Below are 24,842 nucleotides of genomic sequence, written 5' to 3' on the forward strand. Positions count from 1 at the left end.
CTGTAAGTTGGATGAAAAAGTGAATCAAAAGTTGAATTTTGTATTTAAATGACCACGTTGGTAAATGCAAGTGTGTGTTCTGTTCTCTAGCGTCACATTACTCCTCTTTTGGGTGTTAACATCTTTCACTAAAACCTACTTTTCACTGTCATTTGGAGCAAACAGTTTGTGCCATTTTTACATGCATAATTTTACAAACGTGTCATGCATATACAGAGCCTTCTCCATAGCTGCCCCCTCCCTCTGGAACTCTCTCCCCAAACACATCTGAGACTGCATCGATCTTTCCATGTTCAAATCCCAAATCAAAACCCACCTTTTCAGAACTGCTTTTAATGTGTGACCAATATTGTGTGTTTTGTTTTTAGTGTATAGCTTTTATATATGATGATTTTAATGTAAAGTGTCTGTGAGTGTTCTGAAAAGCGCTCTATAAATAAAATGTATTATTATAATTATTATTTATAATTTCATTTTTATTGTTTGTATTAAATGTTGTTTCAAAACATCAGCCTCTTTTTGATAAAATGCAAATAAACAGAACAGCAAGAATGGAAAATTACTGTTCCACTAAAATGAAAGCAGTTGACATTTTAAGCTAATGAAATAGAACTAAAGGTTATCATCTATTTTAATATCATTTTATTTTTGACTTTCTTACAATAAAACAAACACACACAACAGACAGGAGAAGTCTCCTCCCTGCCAGTGGACCACCTTGGGACCTTAACTCGGAAAAAAATATGCATTGTAGTCAATGGCGGGAGACAATGTATGTTTTTTAGGAAAGAGATTTTGGTGTTTAATCTTTTGAGACCAGGAGGAAAGAGGCTGGGGTGTACTTGAGTCAAATAAAGTTCACCTCCACGAAGCACCAAAGTCCCAAAACATAATACTGCAACAAAAAAATATTACTTACTAGCAGAGGTCAATTTCCAATAAGATATAGGGTAACCAAATTATGAAATGACTTTTCCCACCTAACAAAAAAAATGTCCCTCTATAAAATGTTTCAAAAGGTGCCTAAAAGAAAATCTAATTGCCGTTTTGTAACAGTTTTTTTTTTAATGTATTATTGTTCATGTCTTTCTTGTTTTAGCTGTTATATTACATTTATAGTTGTTTTCACTCATGGGGACTTGTAGCATTACCATTGCGCAGGAGTTACTGCAGGTGTATAAACCAACATCTCTGAACAAACACCAGCCCATGCTTAGTCTCACACGCACACACATGCACACACTCATCACAATTACATTATTTTTTCTTTTTCTTTTCTTTCTTTCTTTCTTTTGTTGTTTATAACATAATGCCTTATGCATATTGTACTTTATGTTGTTTGTAATTTTGTAACATTGTAATATTATATAGGTGGAGGCTTTAAATAAGCCCAGTTTCTGCCTCTTCCTGCACTATGACATTAATTTATCTCTGTTATGTTTGTTTATTTTTTATTTTATTGTTTGAATTGTGCAAAATAAATGAAATGAAAAATTAAATTAAATAAAATATGAATTATTGCTCACCAACTTCTGCTGTTGTTTTTGGATATCTTCCTCATTATGTTTAAGACCTCTGTCAGTGCAACTTCATTGCAGGCACAACATATGTGCTCTATCCCATTACCTGCAGCTTGACATGACATCTAATACTTCAGCATAACATCTGTATTGTTATGACTTGATTGCTGTGATTGGTTTAGAAATTAGAGTTTAGGTTTTTCTTAAATCAAATACCACCTCTAAACAACCAGCTTTTTATGTTGGTGAATGCTTCTGTAAATGTTCCACAATATCAAGAAGGCTTCTTTAAAATCATACAAATGTCTATTTTGTGTGCCTGTTTCTGACTATTAGAAAATGTTCACAATGTGTGTCATCTTTTTAGTCTGCTAAACTTTTGTACTGACACAACATACAGCTTTAACAGCTGTTTTGATTATATCTGATTCATGGTGGAGCTGTGAAATAAACAGTATTTGAATTTACAACAAAGGGATATAAGTTCAGACTTGAGATTGTATTAACTTTATCGTATCACATAAATGACTGAAATGATTGAAACCTGAGAGTTGTGTTTGAGATCACTGCATTTTCTATTATTGCCCTCATTTTAAACATACAGTCCTACTCCCTCTCCCTATCCTCTGCCCCATCACTTCGTCCACCTACCCACATGGTTTCTACCCGGAGTCATCTCCGCTCCCTCTCCCCTGCTGATCTTTCCTCTTCTGTCACCTCTGCTCTCCCTGACCCTGAATCCATCTCTCTCCTATCCCCTGATACTGCTACTGATCTTCTCCTCTCCCCCCTTACTTCTTCATTGGACAAACTCTGTCCCTTCACCTCCAGGCCTGCACGCCCAACTCCACCTGCCCCGTGGCTGTCGGACTCAGTGCGTACTGATAGACGGAGCCTAAGAGAGGCTGAGCGTAAATGGAGAAAAGGCAAACTCCCGGAAGACCTTCTTAACTTCCAAGCTCTTCTTTCCACTTTTTCCTCCTCTCTATCTACTGCTAAAGCTGCGTTCTTCCGCTCTAAAATCCTAACCTCTGCTTCCAATCCTAAAAAACTCTTTGAAACTTTCACTTCACTCCTCCAACCCCCACCCCCTCCTCCTACTTCCTCCCTTCTCCCTGATGATTTCGCCAACTTCTTTGACAAGAAGGTAAACAATATCAGATCCTCCTTCTCTCAGCCCCTCTCTCCCTGTCCAATCCTGCCCCCACAGCTCTCCCTCCCATCTCCACACCCCATCTTACCCTATCTGGCTCCTCTCTCCCCTAACGAGGTCCTCAACCTTGTTACATCTAACCGCCCCACCACGTGCTCCCTTGACCCGATCCCTTCCCCTCTTCTTCAGTCTATTGCGACTGAACTCCTTCCTTTCCTCACCCACCTCACCAACACATCTCTTGTTTCAGGATGCTTTCCCACGGCCTTCAAGACTGCCAGAGTCATCCCCCTTCTGGAGAAACCATCACTTGACCCCTCTGATGTCAAGAACTTCAGACCGGTTTCTCTTCTACCCTTTCTATCCAAAACACTTGAACGTGCTGTCTTTAACCAACTGTCTTCCTATCTCCACCAAAACAGCCTTTTGGACCCCCACCAGTCCGGGTTCAAAGTGGGTCACTCGACAGAGACGGCCCTCCGCCGGCCCTCCGCCACGAGAGCTAACTCTCTCTCCTCTGTCCTGATTCTCCTGGACTTGTCTGCGGCGTTTGACATTGTGAACCATCAAATCCTCCTCTCCACCCTCGAGGGGATGGGCGTCTCAGGCTCTGCACTCTCCCTGTTTGCATCCTACCTGAAGGGTCGATCCTACCAGGTGACCTGGAGGGGGGCCGTGTCGGAACCACGCATGCTGACTACGGGGGTTCCGCAAGGTTCAGTCCTGGGCCCCTTTCTCTTCTCGCTCCACACAACATCTCTGGGTTCTGTTATTCACTCGCATGACTTCTCCTACCATTGTTATGCCGATGACACCCAGCTGGTCTTGTCATTTCCCCCCGGTGACACCCAAGTGGAGACGCGCATCGCTGCGTGTTTGGCTGACATCTTGAAGTGGATGACGACACACCACCTCAAGCTCAACCTAGACAAAACTGAGCTACTGTTCCTCCCGGGGAAGAGTTGCCCGCACCGGGACCTGTCCATCACCATTGATGAAACCGTGGTGACGCCAACTCGGACTGCGAGGAACCTGGATGACCAACTGTCATTCTCGGCAAACATTTCATCCATTACGCGCTCCTGCAGATTCCTGTTCTACAACATCAGGAGGATTCATCCCTTCCTCACTGACGAGACGGTGCAGGTTCTCATCCAGGCTCTTGTCATCTCCCGCCTGGGCTGCTGCAACTCTCTACTCGCCGGAGCCCCGGCATCGGCCATCAGACCTCTGGAGCTTGTCCAGAAAGCCGCAGCTCGCCTGGTGTTCAATTGCCCCAAGTTCTCCCACACAACTTCCTTTCTCCGTTCTCTACACTGGCTACCTGTAAGAGCTCGCATCCAGTTTAAGACTCTGGTGCTAGCCTACAGGGCAGTGAAAGGAACAGCTCCTTCGTATCTCCAGACCATGGTCAAGCCTTACACCCCCGCCCGACCACTTCGCTCTGCCGCCTCGGGGCGATTGGTTGCCCCGTCGCTCAGAGGTCCTGGCGGCCGATCGCCCCGGTCGCGGCTGTTTTCTGTCCTGGCCTCACAGTGGTGGAATGAACTTCCCACTGACGTCAGGACAGCGGAGTCGCTGCCCATCTTTCGGCGCAGGCTGAAAACCCACCTCTTCAGGAAGTGCTACCCTGAGCCTTCCACTTAGCACTTATTGTATTCATACTAGCTTGTTGCACTTATTGTATTCGTATTACTTATAGCACTAACCGTTTTTCTTGTTTCTGCACCGTACTTTGGCTCTGAGTTATGCTCTGCTTCATGCTCTTAGATGCTTGTTTGGAAAAGGAAATGTACTTATGACTTCTGGTGACTAGTAGTTCTTTTGATTACCAATGTTGATGCACTTATTGTAAGTCGCTTTGGATAAAAGCGTCTGCTAAATGACTGTAATGTAATGTACAGTACCTGGGATTTTACTGAATAAAAAAACTTGCATGCTCAACTCAATTGTGTGTGTGTGTGATCACAAATCACACACAAACACACACACACACACACACACACACACACACACACACACACACACACACACACACACACACACATTATCAGAAACACAGACACAGTAGGCTTGTTTTGATCACTTCTACTTTAACTTTGTTGTTCAGCTTTAAGTTTAAATTCCCAGTTCAATTTCTTGTTGTTGCTAAAGGTGTTATAATAGAAGGTGTAGAGGGATAACAGACTTTGATGGGGGTGTAGCTTCAGCACAGTGAACATCTTTTTCTGTAAGCATTCATGCTGTGACACTGGGAAAGTAGAATTTGAGGAGACAGGTAAGAAAATTAGTTATCTTATCATGGATAATGTTTCTGTTGTAAGAGTTTTCATTCTATCAGGGATAAACGAGACAAATAATTACAGAACAACTCTCTTGACATTCACTTTACTGTATTATTGTGTAATTTTGTTTTTCAATATCTCCATCATCATGATCATTATCTTAGATCAACACCTACATGAACCCATGTACATCTTATTGTGCAGTTTTTGCATTAATGGACTTTATGGGACCACAGGTTTCTACCCCAAATTCCTCTTAGATCTGTTGTCTTCCTCTCAACAGATTTCATATGAAGGATGCCTTTTACAGGCTTTTGTCATGTATTCATTTGCTTGTTGTGAATTATCCATTCTAGCAGTTATGGCCTACGACAGATATCTGGCTATATGTCGACCACTTCACTACCACTTTGTCATGACAAAGAGGAGGCTCTCTCAGCTGATATGTTTCTCCTGGCTCACACCTTTCAGCCTCTTTTCCATCAATGTTCTGCTAACGTCAAGACTAAAGTTATGTGGTTCAAACATTGACAGACTGTTTTGTGTGAACTGGGTAATTGTTAAACTCACTTGCTATGACACTGACACCTTTTCAAACAACATAACTGCATATTTTACAATCTTCATTTATTTGGCTCATGGGTTATTCATAACTTGGACTTATATGCATATGATTAGAACTTGTGTGAAGTCCAAAGATGACAGGTTAAAGTTTATGCAGACGTGTGTCCCTTATTTAGTCTCTTTAGTCACATTCATTGTTGCAATGCTTTTTGATTTGATGTATATGCGATTTGGCTCCAGAGATTTACCTCAGAGTCTTAAAAACTTCATCGCTATAGAATTCCTGCTCATTTCTCCTGTGTTGAATCCTCTAATATATGGATTTAAACTGACAAAGATAAGAAACAGAATTGTAGGTTTAATTTACTTTAAAAGATAATTACCTCCTCCATCGAGTTTAATCTCCAATTCAATCTAATGTGAGAAAGAAAAAAATTGCAATGTTTTTATTTGAGGATCATTATGTCTTCAGAATCTGTCCCAATCTGCTCTACATGACTGGTGAATACAACCCTCAATATATGTTGACTAACAAAGCGGTTCAATTTTCAGTGTTTGTTGAAGATCAACCAACAGCGCAACATGTTGTGTTTAATCTGTTATGTGTATGTCTGACATGCTACATGTAAAATGCATGACCAAATGGACATTTTTATGCTATATTCCTGCATGTAATGCAGTTTCGTAAACCAGGAATTTGTGCAGACATTTCAAGCGACAAAAGCTCTGTTAAAAAAAAAAAAAAAGAACACATTCTCCTGCCTCATAATCCAACACGTCATCTTCATGTTTCTGTTTAGTAAAATACACATACAAGTTTGTGCTTTGAATGTTTAATTTTATCACTACATATAATTGCATTGTACACATATAGGTGAATTAAAATGAATCACTTTTTTTTAAATACACTGGAGTTAAGGCTATTAGTTTTACTACCCATAAAGACATATTTCTTGTTCAACTAAGTGCTCCCAGTAGAGTGCAGATCTGAGACAGGTCTGATCTGAGACAGGTCTGATCTGAGACAGGTCGACCCAGACAGTAATGTTTGATTGAATGAATACAAACCACAATTGTCTAACTCCCCGTCTAAAGAGCAATTGTGTCACATGTTTTTCACTCATGCGTCTCACGCAAAACAGATAGATTATCTATGCAGCTGTTTGCACCGGCTCCCTGCATTCTTGTGTCTCAGGTGTGTCAGCTGAGGCCTTCAGCGTTTTGGGAGAGGATTTCCAGGTTTACGGCAGTGGCGGATCGTGCATTTTATACCTGGGCCTTCTGTGCTGTACTACTAGACTTGAGCCATCTCATAATAAGCTCATTATGACGCCACAGCTATGGTTATTTGTTTCTAGGGGTGTAGTAATACACATATTCGTATTAAACCGTTCGGCACGAAGCTTAAGAACCGAACAATACGTTTGAATAATACTAGTTCATTTGGAAAATGCAGAAACTTGAATTGTGGTAAATATAATGTTTTCGGTGGACTGCGCTCACGTAACAGACAACATGCTTTGTGACCTCTGAACCCGGAACAATAACAAAAAAACAGCTGAGGCTGCGGCACCGCACGTGTCTTCAGGGGGGCTAAGCTAACTAGCTTAGCGGGGAGCCAGAACAGATTCAATTGTCCGGACAATAACCCTGCGCATTATGGGATGCTTCGTAATTAACAGACAATGCATATCGTCCAAATCAATGTAATTAACACAAGGACAACAAAAACTCACAAGAACCAGTCACATATATTTATATGACAACAAAGCAACAAATTGAAAAGTTTTCAAAAGCACGTAGCTTGTGCGTGTCCTGTCGTGTAGCTCCCTTGGTTAGCGTAGCGTAGCTCCAAACAGCTCCAAACAGCTCCAAACATCAAGAGCTCAGTTGCAAATGAAACACATTCTTAGCCATAAAATGTGCAACACTTCTCCACCGCTGTCAGCCAGAAATACATTCGTACAAATCCTTCCCCATGCTGGGTCTGGGCTGCTAGCTGTGGGCTTGACCGACCCTTTGATATGATGTCCAGCATTTCTGGAAATATCCTTCTCCAGAAATCCATTTAAAAACGCTAAAAATGTCATGTCAATGTCATAACTATTTACATATGTTTCAACTTGAACTCTTACTAAACGCTAAGATCTGCTAGATAGCTCTCTGTTTGACAAAGTCATGCTGGCCAACTGACCAATCATGGCGCACCTTAATACTGACGTACTTAGCAGGCTACCTGGGTAGCTCTGGAACGTCAAAGAATACGCCCAACATGTCAAACTAAAGATCTGATTGGTTGAAGACGATGACAATCAACAATATCGTCCCCATATACTTTAATCTGCAAAGTCTTCCTAGAAGACCTCAGGCCTCTCTCCTTACATACAGACATAGAGGCTGAATCTGATTGGATAAGAGCTCTACTTAAAACAAGCTGAGCTGGAAGTAGAGCAACAGAGGAAGACAAGAGCTGTGTAATGAGAAAATAAGAAAATGGGAAAAAAATTATAATACATGTAGTGTATTTATGAAAAATTATTAAATTATAAAATAGCTATAACTTTGTGATTCTGTTTAGGCCAGCAGAGAAGGCTTAGCTGGCCCTGACGGCCCACCACTGGTTTGCGGGAACAATACTGACAGACATCATTACAAAGATGGGGTTCAAAGATTCTTCACAAATAATCTCTGGTTCAAACTGAGAGTGTGGAATGAATCATCTAGATTTATATGAATGACACTTTAAATGTTAAAGCAAAATGTTCATGAAACTGCCAATATTTTAAATCTACACAGTTAATTTCTCGCTTCAAAAATGATCAGAAGTGACTTAAATGAAGATATAGTAAACAAGTTGCCGTAGCTGAGTTGCTCCTTCTCGGCCCTTCTAAGCTGAAGCGCTACCAGAGTTACAAAAAATGCGCATGCGCGAGACAGAAGATATCCAGTGTTAAACACTGCCTCTGGCGATCATCCAGGATTCATAGAACCGTAGTTACGTTCGTAACGTTTGTTAGAAAGTCACAACATCATGTAATGTAATATAATTATTATATATATATATATATATATATATATATATATATATATATATATATATATATATATATATATTCATTTAATATATTGCTGTATTTGACAGGAACAACAACATTAATGTCAGGGTATTTGTATCATCTGATCATTCAAGTATTTAATTCAATCCATAAAACAAAAAAAGTTTAAGAATTCAGTTTTTTCTGGGTTTTATAGGGTTCAAAAAAGGAAAATTACGTGTTTTCTTGTTTTCGATCCACGGACAAATGCAACCACATCCCTGATTGGGTGTTTGAAGTCCCATGTTAACAACGGTATTGAGGGTTACTGCCATGCGAGAATATAAACAACTGGTTACCCATCATGTAAGGGGATAGGTTGACATAGAGGAGGATGCACCTTTTTTCCTCCCACGGTTCAGGTCGAACAATTGCAAAATCTCTCTGTTCAGTGTTAAAATGAAATTTTTTTAAAATGTTATGATGGATAACATTTCAGTAATAATTATGTTTACTCTGTCAGGCTTAAGTGGGACAAACAGCTACAGAGTTATCCTCTTTGCTCTGACTTTGTTGTGTTACTGTTTGATTTGGCTGGTGAATTTGACCATTATTGTGACAGTCATTGTGGACAAAAAGCTCCATGAGCCCATGTATATCTTCCTCTGTAACCTGTGCATCAATGGACTTTACGGGACAGCAGGCTTTTACCCCAAATTCCTCATGGATCTTCTGTCTACCACTCATGTCATCTCTTATGCTGGATGTCTTCTGCAGGGTTTTGTGTTGCACTCTTCAGCCTGTGCTGAATTCTCTCTTCTAGTGCTCATGTCCTACGACAGATATGTGGCTATATGTCGCCCTCTGGTGTACCACTCTGTGATGACTAAACAGAGAGTGTGTGTGTTTGTGTTTTTTGCTTGGCTTATACCCATTTATTTGGTATTCATGGGTACAGTAACAACATCAAGATTGAGGTTATGTGGCTCACATATACCAAAGATCTACTGTGTGAATTGGTTGATTGGTAAACTAGCTTGTTCGGTCTCCATAGCAAACGTTGCTATTCCAGCTTTTAATTATACTTTTTATTTTGGCCATTTGTTTTTCATTATTTGGTCTTATGTTTTTCTGATCAGAACATGCCTAAAATCCAAAGAGAAAAGGACAAAGTTTATGCAGACATGTGTTCCGCATTTATTCTGTTTACTTACTTTTTTTGTGTGTTTGTTGTTTGATTTGTTGTACATGCGATTCAGCTCAAAACAGTTAGAACAAAGTACCCAGAACTTTATGGCAATAGAATTTCTCTTTATTCCTCCAATGATCAATCCTGTCATATATGGTTTAAAACTGACACAAATAAGAAACAGAATTTTACCTTTTTTAACATCTCTAGACTAGCATATCTATGGTGATGCCCATTTATGCAGTCACGTGTAAATCATCATCTGTATACATGTATGTATTTCAAATTAATTGGAGAATATTATCTGTCCACAGTGGAGTCAACTTCCAAAAGACACTTTCATGTACCTAAACAAAGTCTGTTGACTGTAAAATTAGGGCCTGAATACTAATATTATAAATAACACTGTTTTTATACAACATGTTTAAATTAGGCAAACCTTCAAATGCCTCCTTTAAATGCCACCAACACAAACTGAAAGAGAAGCTATTCAACCCGATAAAATAACATTTGTGTCCAAATTTCCACAAACTGTGTTGTAATGTGATTGATTTTGTGTGCACATTTGCGTAAAATTGGGGCCTTGGTAACCATTAGGGCCACTATTTGTAAATCTTACCTGTATACATTTACTGTAAGTTGGATGAAAAAGTGAATCAAAAGTTGAATTTTGTATTTAAATGACCACGTTGGTAAATGCAAGTGTGTGTTCTGTTCTCTAGCGTCACATTACTCCTCTTTTGGGTGTTAACATCTTTCACTAAAACCTACTTTTCACTGTCATTTGGAGCAAACAGTTTGTGCCATTTTTACATGCATAATTTTACAAACGTGTCATGCATATACAGAGCCTTCTCCATAGCTGCCCCCTCCCTCTGGAACTCTCTCCCCAAACACATCTGAGACTGCATCGATCTTTCCATGTTCAAATCCCAAATCAAAACCCACCTTTTCAGAACTGCTTTTAATGTGTGACCAATATTGTGTGTTTTGTTTTTAGTGTATAGCTTTTATATATGATGATTTTAATGTAAAGTGTCTTTGAGTGTTCTGAAAAGCGCTCTATAAATAAAATGTATTATTATAATTATTATTTATAATTTCATTTTTATTGTTTGTATTAAATGTTGTTTCAAAACATCAGCCTCTTTTTGATAAAATGCAAATAAACAGAAGAGCAAGAATGGAAAATTACTGTTCCACTAAAATGAAAGCAGTTGACATTTTAAGCTAATGAAATAGAACTAAAGGTTATCATCTACTTTAATATCAATTTATTTTTGACTTTCTTACAATAAAACAAACACACACAACAGACAGGAGAAGTCTCCTCCCTGCCAGTGGACCACCTTGGGACCTTAACTCGGAAAAAAATATGCATTGTAGTCAATGGCGGGAGACAATGTATGTTTTTTAGGAAAGAGATTTTGGTGTTTAATCTTTTGAGACCAGGAGAAAAGAGGCTGGGGTGTACTTGAGTCAAATAAAGTTCACCTCCACGAAGCACCAAAGTCCCAAAACATAATACTGCAACAAAAAAATATGACTTACTAGCAGAGGTCAATTTTCAATAAGATATAGGGTAACCAAATTATGGAATAACTTTTCCCACCTAACAAAAAAATGTCCCTCTATAAAATGTTTCAAAAGTGCCTAAAAAAAATCTAATTGCTGTTTTGTAACAGTTTTTTTTTTAATGTATTATTGTTCATGTCTTTCTTGTTTTAGCTGTTATATTACATTTATAGTTGTTTTCACTCATGGGGACTTGTAGCATTACCATTGCGCAGGAGTTACTGCAGGTGTATAAACCAACATCCCTGAACAAACACCAGCCCATGCTTAGTCTCACACGCAACGCACGCACACACTCGTCACAATTACATTATTTTTTCTATTTCTTTGTCTTTTCTTTCTTTCTTTTGTTGTTGTTTATAACATAATGCCTTATGCATATTGTACTTTATGTTGTTTGTAATTTTGTAACATTGTCATATTATATAGGTGGAGGCTTTAAATAAGCCCAGTTGGCTTTCTGCCTCTTCCTGCACTGTGACATTCATTTATCTCTGTTATGTTTTGTTTTTTTAATTTTATTGTTTGAATTGTGCAAAATAAATGAAATGAAAAATTAAATTAAATTAAATATGAATTATTGCTCATCAGCTTCTGCTGTTGTTTTTGGATATCTTCCTCATTATGTTTAAGACCTCTGTCAGTGCAACTTCATTGCAGGCACAACATATGTGCTCTATCCCATTACCTGCAGCTTGACATGACATCTAATACTTCAGCATAACATCTGTATTGTTATGACTTGATTGCTGTGATTGGTTTAGAAATTAGAGTTTAGGTTTTTCTTAAATCAAATACCACCTCTATATTATTTTAACTCAAGAGGAAACATTCAATGCTACTTTAACTTGCATGTATATTTTGTCAAATACACTTTTTGTCCTTTGATTAACTCCCTATCAATATTATCACTTTCCACAGCAAGGTATTATTACTGTAGTATCTAATCATGTGCAAACCAACCAGCTTTTTATGTTGGTGAATGTTTCTGTAAATGTTCCACAATATCAAGAAGGCTTCTTTAAAATCATGCAAATGTATATTTTGTGTGCCTGTTTCTGTCTATTAGAGAATGTTCAGAATGTGTGTCATCTTTTTAGTCTGCTAAACTTTTGTACTGCCACAAGGTACAGCTTTAACAGCTGTTTTGATTATATCTGGTTCATGGTGGAGCTGTGAAATAAACAGTATTTGAATTAACAACAAAGGGATATAAGTTCAGACTTGAGATTGTATTAACTTTATCGTATCACATAAATGACTGAAATGATTAAAACCTGAGAGTTGTGTTTCAGATCACTGCATTTTCTATTATTGCCCTCATTTAAACATACAGTACCTGGGATTTTACTGAATAAAAAAACTTGCATGCTCAACTCAATTGTGTGTGTGTGTGATCACAAATCACACACAAACACACACACACACACACACACACACACACACACACACACACACACGCGCACACACACACACACACACACACACACACACACACACACACACACATCAGAAACACAGACACAGTAGGCTTGTTTTGATCACTTGTACTTTAACTTTGTTGTTCAGCTTTGAGTTTAAATTCCCAGTTAAATTTGTTGTTGTTGCTAAAGGTGTTATAATAGAAGGTGTAGAGGGATAACAGACTTTGATGGGGGTGTAGCTTCAGCACAGTGAACATCTTTTTCTGTAAGCATTCATGCTGTGACACTGGGAAAGTAGAATTTGAGGAGACAGGTAAGAAAATTAGTTATCTTATCATGGATAATGTTTCTGTTGTAAGAGTTTTCATTCTATCAGGGATAAACGAGACAAATAATTACAGAACAACTCTCTTGACATTCACTTTACTGTATTATTGTGTAATTTTGTTTTTTAATATCTCCATCATCATGATCATTATCTTAGATCAACACCTACATGAACCCATGTACATCTTATTGTGCAGTTTTTGCATTAATGGACTTTATGGGACCACAGGTTTCTACCCCAAATTCCTCTTAGATCTGCTGTCTTCCTCTCAACAGATTTCATATGAAGGATGCCTTTTACAGGCTTTGGTCTTGTATTCATTTGCTTGTTGTGAATTATCCATTCTAGCAGTTATGGCCTACGACAGATATCTGGCTATATGTCGACCACTTCACTACCACTTTGTCATGACAAAGAGGAGGCTCTCTCAGCTGATATGTTTCTCCTGGCTCACACCTTTCAGCATTATTTCCATCAATATTCTGCTAACGTCAAGACTAAAGTTATGTGGTGCAAACATTGACAGACTGTTTTGTGTGAACTGGGTAATTGTCAAACTCACTTGCTATGACACTGACACCTTGTCAAACAACATAACTGCATATTTTACAATCTTCATTTATTTGGCTCATGGGTTATTCATAACTTGGACTTATATGCATATGATTAGAACTTGTGTGAAGTCCAAAGATGACAGGTTAAAGTTTATGCAGACGTGTGTCCCTCATTTAGTCTCTTTAGTCACATTCATTGTTGCAATGCTTTTTGATTTGATGTATATGCGATTTGGCTCCAGAGATTTACCTCAGAGTCTTAAAAACTTCATCGCTATAGAATTCCTGCTCATTTCTCCTGTGTTGAATCCTCTAATATATGGATTTAAACTGACAAAGATAAGAAACAGAATTGTAGGTTTAATTTATTTTAAAAGATAATTACCTCCTCCATCGAGTTTAATCTCCAATTCAATCTAATGTGAGAAAGAAAAAAATTGCAATGTTTTTATTTGAGGATCATTATGTCTTCAGAATCTGTCCCAATCTGCTCTACATGACTGGTGAATACAACCCTCAATATATGTTGACTAACAAAGCGGTTCAATTTTCAGTGTTTGTTGAAGATCAACCAACAGCGCAACATGTTGTGTTTAATCTGTTATGTGTATGTCTGACATGCTACATGTAAAATGCATGACCAAATGGACATTTTTATGCTATGTTCCTGCATGTAATGCAGTTTCGTAAACCAGGAATTTGTGCAGACATTTCAAGCGACAAAAGCTCTGTTTAAAAAAAAAAAAAAGAACACATTCTCCTGCCTCTGTTTAGTAAAATACACATACAAGTTTGTGCTTTGAATTTTTATATTCTATCACTACATATAATTGTATTGTACACGTATAGGTGAATTAAAATGAATCACTTTTTTTTAAATACACGGGAATTAAGGCTATTAGTTTTACTACTTATAAAGACATATTTCTTGTTCAACTAAGTGCTCCCAGTAGAGTGCAGATCTGAGACAGGTCGGATCTGAGACAGGTCTGATCTGAGACAGGTCGACCCAGGCAGTAATGTTTGATTGAATGAATACAAACCACAATTGTCTAACTCCCCGTCTAAAGAGCAATTGTGTCACATGTTTTTCACTCATGCGTCTCACGCAAAACAGATAGATTATCTATGCAGCTGTTTGCACCGGCTCCCTGCATTCTTGTGTCTCAGGTGTGTCGGCTGAGGCCTTCAGCGTTTTGCTCTTCGAGTCTACCTTTTGACAATACATGCGAATACACAAGGTTGATGCTCAATCAAAAAGGCACTGAATAAATATATTCATCTACATTTTGCATCCTCTCCCTTCACTTTTGCCCAGCAGCTAGGAAGCAAAAAGCGGGAACTTTTAAGGTATTATGAAGCATTTTCTGCAGTGTTTATTCATGGGCAAACTGTACTGTAACCTACATTGGACATTTACTGCCACTACACCACTGCACTGCTGACCTTATGCATAAACACTAAGCAATTGAGCCATGATCATATTCATCCGTGTTGATGGAAAAATAGAGCAGCAATACTACTGGACCGACGTTTGAGGCATGACAATCTGGAAAGGAACAATTCCTAATCCCTAAAGGAAACATGATTCCAAACTGAAGCAGTTGTTGATCACTCGCCCCCCTCGAGGCCCAGAGGAGTGAGGATTCCGCAATCAGGCTATGAAACAGTCTATAAATGATATTGTCAATAAAAAAGGTTTTCCAAACAGTGTGAATCACCACAAACACAAGAGGTAGTTGAGTTTATGGTCATAAATGAGGAAAATAAATAATTGAACATACATGGGCTCTATGTTGAGTTTTAATTCCCAGTGCTAATTGTTGTAGTTAAAACAGAAGGTGAAGAGGGACAACTGACTTTCATGGGGGGTGTAGCTTTAGCACAGTGAAACCCCTTTTTCCGTAAGCATTCATGCTGTGACACTGGGAAAGTAGAATTTGAGGAGACAGGGGGGGAAATATTTTACAATGTTCATTTATGTGTCTCATGGGTATTTCACAATTTGGTCTTATATGCATCTTATTAGAAGAGGACAGGGTAAAGTTTATGCAGACATGAGTGCCCCATTTGACCTCTTTACTCACTTTCGAAGTTGTACCGTTTTTTTATTTGATGTATATGCGATTTGGCTCCACAGATTTACCTCAGAGCCTTCAAAACTTCATCGTAATAGAATTCCTGCTCATTCCTCCTTTGATAAATCCTCTAATACAGGGGTCGTCAACGTTTTTCAGGCCAAGGACCTCCAAACTGATAGAGAGATGGAGCAGGGACCCCTACTATATATATTGTATAGTTATTAAACTGGGCCTAGTGCCATGTATAAACATACCTTGTTATTGTGCATTCAATACTAAGCTATTCAAATAATACACAGGTTCATATATTCATGTTTTTATTTTAAACATGTACAAGGCACAGTGAGTAGGGTGGCTGTGCCACTGACATTTATAACCATACCTTGCCAACTGATACCAATGCCACCATCAACATTGTCTGTCAATTGTATGATAAGCATGCATACAAGCTATTCAAATTGACGTTTTTATTTTAAACATAAATGTGGAAACAAAAAATGAGTGATGGCCTATTAGTGCCACTGCCATGCATAAACATACCTGTTATCTTGCATACAATACTAAACTATTAAAATAATAAACAGATTCATGTTTGGAAAATTTTTTTATTGTCTAATCATTCCAAAATTTGGCAGACCCCCTGCAGTACCTCCGCAGACCCCCTGTTGAAGACCTCTGCTCTAATATATGGATTTAAACTGACAAAGTTCAGAATTTTTTTTGGGGGGGTTTAGTTTACTTTGAAAGAAAATTACCTCTTCAATTGAGTTTAATCTCAAAGTCAATTTAATGTTAAAAAAAAAAATGTAATGTTTTTGCTGATCTCTGGGTAAAAGTTTTCCTAAATATGTCGGCAGAAATTCCTAATCTGGTAAATACAGGCCTCAATATATGTTGAGTGACAAAGTGTGAATTTTTTTTGATTTGCTCCTGCATGTAATGAATTATTGCAAACCAGGAGTTTGTAGAAACATTTCAATGAGCAAAAGCTCTGTTTAAAAAGAGCTAATTTTCCCCGCTCCTCATCCTGATTTGTTTCATATAAACACACATAACTTGTGTACTTTAATTACCTGAATTTACCTGAGCAGAAGATGTTAGTTGCATAACTTATTTACTTGTAAAAGTAACCGTCTGAACTGGAGCTTCCTTGTCGTGGTGCCTCATTCAGGACAGGTTTCCATGTTTAACAATGTTTGTTTCCATACTTAAACTTATTGTATAACTCCCTCCCTGTTTACATTACAGTTTATTAATTATGCAATTACTGCCTACCAACATTACATAATATTTAATTTTATGTTTTGTATATGTTATCCCTATATTTAACTTTATGCACTTTTTATGTTTTAAATTCACATTTTTTACTTTTACATGTAAGTGAGTATTATTGGAGGGAGCCTAAGATCTAATATTTCACTGTCTACAACTTTTTCTCTGTTATTGTTTTGCATATGACAATAAAGTACTTCATCTCTGTAGATTGTGTTTGACTCCCATCAAACAATCTACAGAGATTTTCTCAATATTTCAGTCATAATGATCCATCCTCTGGCTGATTGCTGCCTTTAAATCAACATTACAAAGAAACTCTTTCTTTATCTGCATCTGTGACCTTTCTGTAGAGGCCACTCTTTAAAAAAACAACAAAGTATAAAGTTTCTTTTAAAGAAAAGCCAACTTACTTGCGTTGTGGTAAATATCAATTGTATATAGCTAGCAACATAAAGGTTTTGTGTGCTATATCCAATGTGTGGACAGTTTCCATTTTTCACCTTCATAAAAATCTGTTATTCTGCTTCTGGCCTAAGATAAGGCGAGATGTGCACATACACTTCTGCAAAGACTAGAATCTTCCTGCTATGGTTAGAAAAGACAACTTTCAGTACAACTCCAAAGCTCAGGCACTGCCAGTGTTGGTTCTCTGTTTTCTAGCGGTGAAGCAGGGAAAACTTTTTGGACCTTTTGGACTGTTGCAGTGTCCATTCATGTACCAGGCAATGCCTGGGGTCCTGAGGTATTGCCTGTTTCCTTGTGGGGTGGAGTCATTCTACAGAGACATCTGAGAGCTGGAATGAAGCCGGGCCCAGTTGACAGGCAACCTGGATCACAGGAGACCAGAAAGATTGGAACTTATTGTTGTGAGTCTCAGTCTTCCTCAGTCCTTAGTGGCAGTGGCAGGTGTCTTGGCATGCTTTCTTTTTCTCTTGCTGAATTGCTACCGTAGCAGATGCGGCGCCTGCTGCTGGCTGCAGTTGAGGAGGTCAAGGCCTATGTAGGGGCAGCTGGAGTACCCGGCATAAGCAATGCTGGTGACACCCCTTTGCGAGGGGACTGTTGTGAGGCCCAGTAGTGCATGATTGTTTGATGGAAGCTGTTTGTGATCTTGCAGTCCTGTGCCATGTGTGCCCTGAAGCCATTTCTGAGTGTCTGATTGAGACATTCTACTCCCCCATTCGCTTGGGGGTTGTAGAATGCTCTGTAAATTTGCTGAATTCCTTTGTCAGCCAGGTAGGATGAGAAATAAGTGGTAGTAACCTTGGTCATGACTGAGCCCACCCACTGGCGTAACTTTAGGCCTCTGACAGTGAAGGTTGTATGTCACCAATGGGAACCTCTGATGATAGGGCACCCAGTGGAGTGGACAAATGTCTAACTGCAGGGTTGTGATGGCCATGCTAGTGTTTGGAGTGGGAGTATTTTAGGGGTCCCTGTCTTGCCACTTGTAAAACAGGCGTCACAGTCCCTGATGAGGGCCTCTGTGGAGATGGACGCTGTGGCATCACCAGGGGCTAGGTGGTAGATGGGTGCTACTTCCCCTTTAATGATCAGCAGCCACATCACAAGATGGCCGCCCATGCACCAACTACAGCTCCCAGAAGGCCTCACCACTCACCCAGGTGTGGGTGTATAAGCCACATGATTGAGACAGGACTTAATAGTTGCAGGAGGAGAGGAAGAGGGAGAGCACATGGCTGGAAGGAGAGCCAAGAACTAACCTGGACTGGAGAACGGCGTACAGAAAAGGACCGAGCCAGACTGAGGAGGATTGAAAGGAAGACGACCCGGTGGCTGGTGAAACTGAGGACACCCTAAATTGAGTTTTTTTAATACTTTTCCATTGAACGAAGCATTATCTCCTCTTGGACGCTTTTTCTTTGTTTTGGACTTTTGAGTTTGATAAAAAGAATTATCTGAGTTGCCAGTAACAAACAAATAGGTTTCTGTGAACCTTTGATTTTTGCCTGTTTTTGTGAATTTCCTTGCACCACCTCACCCTAGCCTGCCAGATTTACTTCTCATGACATTACAGATGGTGGAGAATGCGGGCAGTGGGGCTTAAGTGCTGATGGGTGAAAGGGAAGATATTGAAGCTTTGACTCAGTTTTTTTCAGAACGTCACACAAACGACCACCCAACCCAAATGGAGCAACTGGTGCAGATGCTGGTGGAGAGCCAGAAGGCCCAGCAAAAAATCGGGGCAGCCTTGTTGCAACAGTAAATAAAGGCCAACCAACTGAAGGAACAGGAGCTTCAACAGTTACCCAGGTCAAAACCCAAAGCAGCTGACGTCATCACGAAACTGGGAGAGAGACAATGTGGAAGCTTACCTTCATGCGTTTGAAGCTACAGCCACTCAGGAGGAGTGGCCAAAGACACAGTGGGTTGGACTCCTGGATCCTTTTCTATCAGATGAGGCACTTGAAGCTCATCAAGATGTAGAGGCCAGTATTAATCAAGACTATGACCAGTTAAAGAGAGAGATACTGGGCTGACTAAATTTAGCATGCTTCCAAAATGGGGTAACTCCCCGTTCCCAAATGGACGAATTGATACGAGTGATGAAAAGGTGGCTGGAACCAGACAAGAGCAACCCCACAGACATTATAGAGACTCTTGTTATGGACCGTTATCTAAGAACTCTGCCATATGAGGCCAAAAAAGTAATCCGTCACCAAAAATGAACAACGGTCACAGAGTTGGTAGACGCAGTGGAGCAGTTCCAGGTGGCCTCAGACATGCTCTGCCCTACCCGTAAAGAGCCTATCACTTCTGTCCCCGTCCGACCAGGTGGGTCTCAACAAAAAGGTTCTAAGTCAGCCAACCCTCACTCTGGCCCACCCCATAGATAGGTTAATGCCCCTAGGCAGCCAAGAGGATTCCTGAATGTCGAGCCAGTTCTATCGCTGTGGCGAATTGGGCCTTATCTCATGTCAGTGTGAAAAGCCTGATGAGCCAATGTCCACAGCAGAGTCTGCTAGCAGCCCTCAGGTCCACATTACTGCCCTCCTGGGGGAAGGTGGAGAACGCAGACCAACCTGTCCAGTAAAGGTGAATCAACGTGATGTTGAAGCCTTGCTCGATTCTGGAATTGCCTGGACCCTGATCCATGAATCCGTGTTGGCGGCATCAACCCTTGCTCACAAAGATCTCGTTCCAGTAGTTTGTGTCCATGGAGACACCTGTGAGTACCCAACCACGGTGGTGAAGCTGACAACCACCAAGAGCATGTTTTCTATTGAGGTGGGAGTAATTAAGATACTTCCAGTTTCAGTCCGGTCTTCCAAATGCTGTGGAGGGAAGCCCAAACGAGGTTCAGGCGAGAACCCCGAAAACGTAAGCCCAAAAGTAATGAAATTAATAAATATTGTGTTAATGTGGCAGAACCATGCCCCCCCTCACCAGGGATAGTCCAAGTCTTGGCAGGAGACTCTAGTGGAGCGGAATCGACACCGGTTGACACGGAGGACCCAGAGCCTCAACCTGGGCCAAGTGAAGGTGACGATGTTTGCTCTCTGGAACGGCCACCACTTAAAGGGCAGTATGGAACAGCTCAGTGACAGGACCCCACCCTTGGTAATGCATTAAGAAATGTCCAGGTCTTAGAGGGGACTTTGGTGGGGACCAGGTTAACTCCTTCATACCCTCACTTTGCAGTGACAAACTGGTCTATGTGGGTCTCTAAGAGTTAACGTCATATGCATTGTCATTTAAAATGCAGTGTGCGTGCAGCTATGCACATAATTATGTGACAATTCAATCAAATAATACATTAATTAGTAATATCATTAAATCTATACTAATTTCAGTATACAAGTAATAAATCCATCATTTTAAAAATGATGGTATTCATTTTAACAAGCTGGTTAGTCGCCTGCTAGCGGCTAATTTACAGCATACTGTACAATCTTGTCCGCATGACTTGACTATTTACTTTCCACACGCCCTACTGAGCCATACTTTCCACACGCCCCTTCCTCTTCTTCTACGCTGCCACCTCATAGCACAGTTTCCCGTGACTGCTCCCCCTACTGGCCCTCCCTGTCATCCACCCCTTCAGCTGCAGCTCTCCCCATCCAGACTATTGTGACAGAGAGGCTGCCCTGTTCACACCGCATTCACAAACCCATTAACAAGAACAACCTCTGCTACATCCGTCCCAGTGATGTTCATATCAGTTCCCAGCACAAGTTCACCATCTACAACCTCACTTCTGTCAATTCCATCCCGTCTCTGTGGACACCGGCGTACAACCACTCCCTCATTACATCATCACACCAAACGGCACGTGAATCCAGCCAAGCTCAGAACCCTCCCCAAATCCTCACAACCAATCACAAAACACTCCATGAAACTTGCTCTGTTCAACACCCGGTCACTAAGCAACAAAAGGAATTGCTGCTCTTCACCGCCAACACTTCAAAACCAGCCTGACTAACATTGAAAGTCCATCCTCATTTGAACATCTCACATTCAAACTATCTGGTCCTAAACCCCTGGTCATTGCAATTATCTACCGCCCCCCCCCCAAACCCAATCCTGCCTTCTTCGCCGACCTATCTAAATTCCTTAACCAGCTCTGCTCCATCTCACCTTCCATCCTGTTGCTCGGTGATTTCAACATCCACATTGACTCCTCAAACTGTAAAACAGCCAAAGAATTTATGGATATGCTTAAATGCTTCAACCTCACCCAACACATCAACTTACCCACCCACAACTGCGGTCACATCCTGGACCGGGTCTGTTCCACTGGAATCACTATCAACCACCTCTCCGGCTATGACCTCACCATCTCTGTCCACCTAGCCATCATTATGGAGATCGACATCCCCATCCCAGAACCCAAACTCACATGCACCATCACTCTCCGCAATATCAAGTCTGTCTGCCCCTTATCCCTGTCAGCCTGTCTCACTGACAAATTCTCCACACTCACCGACTCCCTTAGCCCCTCCCCCTCAGACCTGGTCAACCTCTACAATAACGCACTATCCTCCTGCCTTGATCAGCTTGCCCCTCTCAAAACCAGAACTGTCTCTTTCACCCATACTGCTCCCTGGTTCACCTCGGAACTCCGCCGCATGGAAACCCGGAAACGCAGACTAGAACGACTCTCCAAAAAAAAAACGGCCTCACAGTTTACACCCTGGCTCACAAGGAATACATACAGCAATACAAACTAGCTCTCAACTCTGCTTGCTCCACCTACTACTCTGGCATCATCCACTCTGGTTCCGCCAACCCTAAGGTCCTCTTCTCCACAATAAACAAACTCCTCAAACCTATGGACAACCTCTCCCACTCCTCCACAGCAGAGAAATGGAACTCCTTCCTGTCGTTCTACAAAGCAAAAATTGACACCATGTACAACCAACTGGCCACTTCCCACTCCGTCCAACCCTGTATCTGTAAATCCTCCATTAACTGACCGGTCACTCTCCCGAGTCTCTCTCATCTCCCCCTCGGATCTCAATAAATCACTCTCTGGCATGAAGACTCCGACCTGTGACCTGGACCCTATCCCTTCCACTTTAGTCATAGCTTGTCTCCCGGCCCTCCGCCCGCACCTCCTCTCTGTCATCAACTCTGCCCTGTCTACTGGCTCCGTCCCTCCCGCACTCAAACTGGCCTCTGTCACACCCATCCTCAAAAAACCCGGCCTTGACCCCGACATCCACAACAATTACCGACCCATCTCCAATCTCCCTTTTCTGTCTAAAATACTGGAACGCACTGTTGCCCATCAACTGAAAACCCACCTGGACTCAAATCAACTGTATGAACCATTTCAATTCAGATCTCACCACAGCACAGAAACTGCCCTCATCAAAGTCACCAATGACCTCCTCTTTTCAAATGACCACTCCCTCAACATCCTGGTACTGCTCAACCTCAGTGCAGGCTTTGACACCATCAACCACTCCATCCTCCTTTCCCGTCTTGAGTCCTCCCTCCACATCACTGGCACAACCCTCGCCTGGTTCAAATCATACCTCTCCGACCGTGAACAGTTCATTACCATCAACAAATTCAAGTCTGACACAGCCCCAGTCTCTCACGGTGTCCCCCAAGGTTCAGTACTTGGTCCCCTCCTCTTCATCCTCTACCTACTCCCCATTGGTGACATCATCCACCACCATGGTCTCCACTTCCACTGCTATGCTGATGACACCCAGCTCTACATCTCCACCAAATCCATCACCCCCACCATCCACTCCACCATCACCAACTGCCTCACAAATATAAAAACCTGGATGCAAGCCAACTTCTTCAAACTCAACAGCGACAAATGTGAAACCCTCATCATCGGCCCCAAATCACTAAGCAAATCCCACCACAACTTCTCCCTCTGCATCGATGGCACCACTGTTCTTGCCTCCACACATGTCCGTAACCTTGGTATCATTTTTGATCAAACCCTTTCCTATGAACGCCACGTCAATCACATCACAAAAAACGCCTTCTTTCATCTAAAAAACATCGCCCGTCTCCGCCCCTCCCTCTCCTCCGCTGCCACTGAAACACTCATCCACGCCTTCATCACCTCTTGACTGGACTACTGCAACAGCATCCTGTACGACTCACCCACCAAAATCATCAAGAAACTTCAATACATCCAGAACTCAGCTGCCCGTCTGCTCTCCCACTCCCGTACCAGAGACCACATCACCCCAGTCCTCCAAAACCTCCACTGGCTCCCCATACAGCAAAGAATCCACTTCAAGATTCTCCTGCACCATCACACTCCCAACTGCAACCTCAGATCCGCCGACGCCAACCTCCTTACCCCCCCTACTCTGTCCAAGCATCGGACCTGGGGGGGACAGGGTCTTCTCCGTTGCTGCCCCCTCCCTCTGGAGCTCCCTCCCCCAACACCTCAGACATTCTCCCTCTCTCGCCACTTTCTAAACTGCACTTAAAACTCACCTGTTCAAATCTGCTTTTAACCTGTAAAGTCAGTTATGTATGTTTTCTTTCATTCTTTTTGTGTTGTTCCATATTGTTATGATTTTGTTCATATTATAAATGATTTTATTGTTTTGTTTTTTTACCATGTAAAGTGTCTTTGAGTGCCTTTTTTTAAAGTGCTATAAAAATAAAATGTAGTATAATAAATGGTTGCAACTTGAAGCTGCCAAAATGCAACCAATGAGATAACGACATTGTGCCTCTGCAAAACAAATGTATTATCATCACAAAGAAGATTTGATGTGATGCATATTTTGCATTTGTAATGTAACTGCAGATTTTTTTTTGACAAATGACCCAATAAATACATTTTCTATTTATTTTTCATATTTTTGCTATAAGAGCAACAGACAGCTGCACGGGCAGCAGTTTACTGACAGGTGTTGGGATCTAGCAGGAGCGTGTTTGTTTATTAGCAAGTATGAAAACAAAATTATTGATATCAATAAAAGTGATAATTTCAACAGGATTATTAACATATATTAACAACAATGGGGCACCACCCTGGGATCAGGGACCAATAACTAAACTGTAGATAAAGTCTCAAAAATGATCACTCACAATATCAAAAGTCAAACTACTATTCCACGTTCAGAGTGAACCATGAAGGTTTGAATTCAAGCACAGGCTACGATATCCAGCTATTACCACAATACACATGCACAAAGTAATCACAGAAACCTGCTATTTAAAGTATAACAGGGTTTAATAAATTCTAATAACATTGATCAAAATCAAATAATATCTAAAACTAACAACTAGTTATACAATTATGAGTCTACTATCTAAAGTCAACAAACAATCTTTGGTGAGTATATGTGTGTGTGTATGTATGGGGGGGAGCAGGGAACAACTCAGACAATGGCGGAATGTAATCTAAA

The 24,842-nt window shown here is 40.8% G+C and overlaps 3 protein-coding genes across 3 annotated transcripts; all 3 read left to right on the forward strand.

Moving 5' to 3' along the window:
• The first annotated feature begins 4,914 nt into the window (after positions 1–4,914).
• Positions 4,915–5,901, forward strand: LOC137890408 (olfactory receptor 2C3-like). Its single transcript, XM_068734525.1, has one exon. The coding sequence runs from the start codon at positions 4,975–4,977 to the stop codon at positions 5,899–5,901; it is 927 nt and encodes a 308-aa protein (XP_068590626.1). The 5' UTR covers positions 4,915–4,974.
• A 3,136-nt stretch (positions 5,902–9,037) lies between these two features.
• LOC137889842 (olfactory receptor 4B13-like) lies at positions 9,038–9,961 on the forward strand. The gene has a single exon (XM_068733926.1). The coding sequence runs from the start codon at positions 9,038–9,040 to the stop codon at positions 9,959–9,961; it is 924 nt and encodes a 307-aa protein (XP_068590027.1).
• Positions 9,962–13,021: 3,060 nt separating this feature from the next.
• LOC137890424 (olfactory receptor 2C3-like) lies at positions 13,022–14,008 on the forward strand. Its single transcript, XM_068734526.1, has one exon. The coding sequence runs from the start codon at positions 13,082–13,084 to the stop codon at positions 14,006–14,008; it is 927 nt and encodes a 308-aa protein (XP_068590627.1). The 5' UTR covers positions 13,022–13,081.
• Positions 14,009–24,842: the final 10,834 nt, after the last annotated feature.

Source organism: Cebidichthys violaceus, unplaced genomic scaffold, assembly GCF_023349555.1.
Source record: "Cebidichthys violaceus isolate CVI_PGR_0920_01 unplaced genomic scaffold, fCebVio1.0.p SCAF_11, whole genome shotgun sequence".
NCBI classification, from domain to species: domain Eukaryota; kingdom Metazoa; phylum Chordata; class Actinopteri; order Perciformes; family Stichaeidae; genus Cebidichthys; species Cebidichthys violaceus.

Excerpts from the sequence above, each read along its gene's own strand:
- LOC137890408 (XM_068734525.1), top strand. The coding sequence starts at position 4,975 with ATGGATAATGTTTCTGTTGTAAGAGTTTTCATTCTATCAGGGATAAAC.
- LOC137890424 (XM_068734526.1), top strand. The coding sequence starts at position 13,082 with ATGGATAATGTTTCTGTTGTAAGAGTTTTCATTCTATCAGGGATAAAC.
- LOC137889842 (XM_068733926.1), top strand. The coding sequence starts at position 9,038 with ATGATGGATAACATTTCAGTAATAATTATGTTTACTCTGTCAGGCTTA.